Raw genomic sequence first — 5,523 nt, 5'->3', positions numbered from 1 at the left:
AAGTCTAATCTTCACCAAAACACCCTCAAAATTGAGATATAAATTCCAAACAATATTCCCAATTGTTTGCAACAACACCCAATCCAAACAAATAATGATTTTTGAAAATCCAAATTCTAATTCAAAGCTTTTTAATGGCTGTCAATAGTGGAATTGCTGCTCTCTTACTGGAATTAGGGCTGATCTTCGAAAGTGTTTTCTTCTTCATAGAAAGTTAAGCAAGCAACAGACGTTAATGGAGGTGTGTGGTAGAGTATTTAGAGCTTGAATCTATAAAAATGGAGAGGGATTTTTGGAGTAGAGTGAAAAAATATAGAGGATTTTTGAAGAAGAGTGAAAATAGACATTAATGGAGGGAGATACTGAAGATACGTGGGGGTGGGGGGTGGAGAGAGAGAAACGTGGGGGAAGTGGGATATAGACGTCAGACGTTAGAGCGATTTTAGGATTTAATTATTATCATTAAATGCCTAAAAATGTACATAATTGGTAATTTTATATATTTTATATAATTAGATTAAAACTTGAGTAGGGAGGGTAATAAAGTTTGAAATAGTATATAAGAATATAAAAATTCCTTTAATAATATAATTGCCCAACCCTGGTACTCAATACTTTCTCAAAAGTGGCTAATTGGCTATTGTTATTTTCATATAGCAAATTTTGAGAATAGTGGTGGCGCTCCAATATGCAACCTTATAATCCTCGAGCTACCTTACTCATAGAAAGTTAGAAACACCCTTTTCCAGGAAAAAAAGAATCTTCGAAATTGACTCTTCTAAATCACTCCTTTAACCATAATCTATCTTTCACAAGCTTGAGCGGTGATGAGTGATGACAAAATGTGAAGCATTATTAGTCCTACAAGTAAAGTGAATGAGCTGATGATTCCCCAAACTTCAAACATTTGGAATAATACTGGATATAGTCATACATATGCAAGGTAAAAACCCAAATACTTGGTACATTTGACCATATCAGAATCCAGTAAGCGCTGCAACCAGGCGCAAATTTTACTAAAGGTGCCCCGTACATATCGTACAGCATATAAAGCTGCAATAAGTTTTAATATTGACAATCCACTTGCTACTAGTCTTGCATTGGAAAATCTTCCTGTGAAGATCGGAAAACCAAAATCACCAATCAACTTTCACAAAAGAGCGATCTTCGTAGATTAAAGCGCCTCCAAAGAAGTTTAGATAATTGATAAAGCAGCAATGACCCTAATAGATACTATCACCCAATCTAGAAGCCTACTTTACAAAAAAGAGCTGTCCTTCTATGCTTTCCTTAGATCACTTAAGAAAGTGCGGACTAATCAAACCAGCAATCTCAAGGAACCCAACACGATCCTTTCCAGCAAAAATATTCTTCAACTTCTCATCACAGATAATGACCTTCTTGTTTTGAGGATCCTACAATGGTAAAAGTTCATTAAGTATTGGAGAAACTTTAGAAGCATATATGTTAATCAGATACAAACAAATGAGTAGGATAAACCAAACTACACATTATGCAATTCAAAAGTGTAAGCAACACAGACAGTTGACATAAATAGTAGAAAGCATCGCCTTCTTTTCAGGAGCTTCTCAAGTAAATTATAGAAATCACATCATTCAACAAATAGCTAAAAACAGATAATATATAAACAAAGACAAATTTATAGGGTTTTAATTCACTAACTACACATTAAAATTAATAGAGTGATAGAAGAAACTGGCCCACAAGCACTATGCACTCTTTGTAGTTACAGTTGCAACAAAGTTCCAAACCTTCAGCAGATACTTTAGATGATATCTAGATGGAAACAAGCAGCAAATTCGGCAGAGCATGCTAAAGCACTAAATCAGCAATGTTTTATGGCATCAAGCCTACATTGTATAGATAAACTCTCTCTCAACATATTTCTAGATGAGTATCAAATAGGAGAGCAAACATATTAAATAAGACTTGTACAAATGATAAAGCATCATAAAAGTCCCAGAATAAATTCATTGATGCTTGATGTTCTATAAGTGAATGCAATTTGATAAAAGTAAAACAAAGTCCACCCACCAACAAATTGACCAAAACAACTGGCACAAGTAAAGAAAAGCCTGCATTGATAGCCAGTTTCCATGACATCAGAAATCATGAATCTTTCCCAAACTATAAAATACAGCCACTTCCCCTCAATCTTCACCACATTAAACATACTGATGGAAGTTTGACAACCGAGCATGAAAACCAAATGCCATAAAGCTTCAGATACAGTAGACAGCAAGTCAGCTACTCGCCGCACAAAAAGGATATAGCGATAAGGCTTCACCAGGATTGGTTTTAAAAGGGAAGATTAACAGCTAAGAAAACCTATATTATCAGCTTGCTACTTTCTGACCAGATAGCATTATGAAACACTATATGAAGGAACTTAATGGCATTAAACTCAGATCGTAAACTGGCAATCAACTATAACTATGAACCAGATGCCTCTGAAGTTGGCCATACTAATATCAAAGAAACAATCCATACACTTGTTATGACTTCTTTTGATAAGTGCATATACTTGGTAAGATCAATGGATTTACAGGAACGGGATGACACTCCAGTAGTCTATATCTCCCATCTTTTTATTTGAGAATGCTTCTTGCTGGACCAACAAATAAAGAGCAACTTATCATTATTGCATTTTTTTACAGATTATTTTCCCTTTTTTTCAATAGCACTAGTTTTAATACCAGCAAGAATCAGATCACCAATTCTTAACTGAAAGCTAGTAAGTGTGAAAAGCCTGCAGCTGACCCTCAACAGTCTTTGAGAGGACATAGATTCCATGTTGCATATCTATAAGACAATAATATTGCCAAAATGATACCAATAACGTAAGAAAAATAGAGATATTCCATTTCAACAAAGAAGTGTGACTACACATTACAAATCTATGATATAACCAACCAATTAATAACCTTAAAAAAAGCAATTTTTCATCAGAAGCTCAAAAAGTTCCATATATGCATATTAGTGAAGATTTAAAGCATAGCCATAACACTACAAATCTGATTACCTAGAAAATATCAGTTGAAACTCACATCATAGACAACCAAATCAATCTGAGAACAAAAAACACTACAACACCCCAGAAAATTACCAATGAAGAAACCTCACAAACCTCTAATCAGAAAAAAACAACACTCAACCTTTCAGCAGTTGCCAAGTTAGCAAAATCAAACTAAATCCACAAAATGCACTCATTCTAAAGTTTCCTTTTCTGAAAAAATAACCGAGGGCAAGCAGACCCTTCTCCACTAAAATACCAGGCTTATATCCGTGGGTTTGAACCCGTGACGTGCTCCCACACATCACGCACTATGCTCTTACTAGACCAAAACCCTGGGGGGCCACTCATTCTACAGTTAACCCACCTAAACAACACAAACATATAAACACGTATAGCAAAAAATGAACCACGAAAAAAGAACACTATGAAACAGCAAATCCCCAATAGCGTCATAATAACATATAAGTGAAGCGAAAATGGGGTATACCTGAAGGTTGTTCTCTTTGATGTGGGCCCAAATCAACTTAAGGGCTTGAGTACGAGGAATCTCAGCAATTCCACCAAGGAATGCCTGCATTTCCGGCGAAACTCGACGCGGCTTCATAATCCCCCTCGGTTCACGCTTCTTCGGCTCTGTAGCCACCGGCTTAGAAGCTGTGGCTAAGGTAACCATGCGCACAGTGCGCAGATTAGCATGATGAGCAGCAAGAGGAAAAGCGAGCTTAACGGAATAAGACGAAGCTGACTTCACAAACGACGCCGTTTCGCCGGTGGTAGAGAATATCGAGAATGAGCCCAAGGACACCGCCATTATCTTCTTTCTCGAGTGTAGCTTTTGGTATTTTTTGAATTTGCGGTGAGATAAGAGTGGAGAAAAGGGTTTCTTTGTGTCCGTGAAAAATCAGGGTGAACCCGCCTTCTGGAATTTCTGTTTTAATGACTATGTTGCCCTTTATCCACAAAAATTGGGCCGCTCTTGGGCTGATTGTCCACATCTAGTGTCTAGAATTACCAAGTCCATATTTAGCGGAAATGACACCAGGTAGCCACTTTTAAGTATTCTGTTTAAAATATATCCACAGTTTTCAATGTATTTAATAACCAATTTTGCTCAAACTTCAGGATACGGCATCCTAGAGCTTAAACTAGTTCAAACTTTAGGACATCATGGCCTAAAGTTCGAAAATTGTGTCCAGAAGTTCGAATCTTATGTCCTGAATTTTAAATTAGTAGTTCAGAAATTGAGGACACTTAGTCCTGAATTTCAAATTAGCAGCTCAAAAATTCAGGACTAAGACCTGATTTTCAAATTCAGGATACTTAGTCCTGAAGTTTCGGTGAGGCTAATTTTTAAATATATTATAAATTGTGAATATATTTTAAATAACGGACTTAAAAGTGGCTATTGTTGCACATTACCCCCATATTTACAGCCCTTAGACTAGCGGTTGATTTAGACAAATGTCTCTATTTTTAGCCTATCATTTAAATTTTGAACCTATTTTTAAACGTGATGCAAATATAGCTATTTTGAAATTATTCTTTCGGATAATTTTAAACTCGTCTCTAATTTTTGTTCATATATTACTCAACCTTACAGAGTATTAGATTATTATTTAATGTCTGTAATAACTTATAAAATTTTAGACTGTCGTCAAATGTTTTTCATAAGATTTTTTATTTGTTCAAAAGAGATTGTTAGACTATGATCTAAAAGACCCATAAGTAACAGAAGAAATTAAAGGAACTTTTGTTATATGCACTACAACATTTTAGGCCTCACAGCCACACTAATTATAGACCACATTTAAAAAGTATTGCCAAAAATATCTATAGATACACTTTATAAGTGTGGCATTTGATTAGAGTATTCGGCCACGGCTTTTAAGGTCACCCTTAAAAGGCGTGTTCTTAAAGTATAAAGACCACACTTTTTAAGTGTTCCCAATACATAAATTATGTGGCAACGCTTATTAATTATAATGCAACATTTTTGAAGAGTTGTTATATTGTTATATTAAAATTTTCTTATATAAAATTTTCCTCAAAATTTTTCCCCAAATATTACAATTAATGAAAATATTTTCCCCCAATACAAGACAATGAAATCATCGTCCAAAGAATACTAGTGGGAAAACCTCCCCCAATTTGTTTTGGCAATATACATAGTTTGCCCATCGACCCTGCATCCAAATTTCTGTTACACACCTCTCCACCACGGGCAACCTTTTACACACCCAATCTTTTTCGAGTGTGTCTAAGACACATCACTTTTTTCTTCACCGGATTTTCAAAGCATGTGTATTATCACGCGCCAATAAAGTCATGACACATGTCACTAACTAATAATAAAAAAGATAGCACATAAAATTACAATTATATCCATATCTTCTTCATCCTGTCCACCATAACTGTCATATATAGGCTAGCAGTGAAGTGCTGCCATAACGTCCTGGTCCAAAATAGAGGCTGGCAGTGAAGTGCTG

The 5,523-nt window shown here is 35.5% G+C and overlaps 1 protein-coding gene across 1 annotated transcript; it reads right to left on the bottom strand.

Annotated features, from left to right (window-relative positions):
• Positions 1-888: 888 nt before the first annotated feature.
• LOC107768113 (uncharacterized) lies at positions 889-3,958 on the bottom strand. Its single transcript, XM_016587218.2, has 2 exons — positions 3,525-3,958; positions 889-1,415 (listed from the first exon to the last, which is right to left on the bottom strand). The coding sequence occupies exons 1-2, from the start codon at positions 3,846-3,848 to the stop codon at positions 1,296-1,298; spliced, it is 444 nt and encodes a 147-aa protein (XP_016442704.1). The 5' UTR covers positions 3,849-3,958; the 3' UTR covers positions 889-1,295.
• Positions 3,959-5,523: the final 1,565 nt, after the last annotated feature.

This window comes from Nicotiana tabacum, chromosome 19 (genome assembly GCF_000715075.1).
Source record: "Nicotiana tabacum cultivar K326 chromosome 19, ASM71507v2, whole genome shotgun sequence".
NCBI classification, from domain to species: Eukaryota; Viridiplantae; Streptophyta; class Magnoliopsida; order Solanales; family Solanaceae; genus Nicotiana; species Nicotiana tabacum.
Note: the sequence above shows the minus strand (reverse complement) of the source record. Positions and strands in the feature narration are given on the sequence as shown.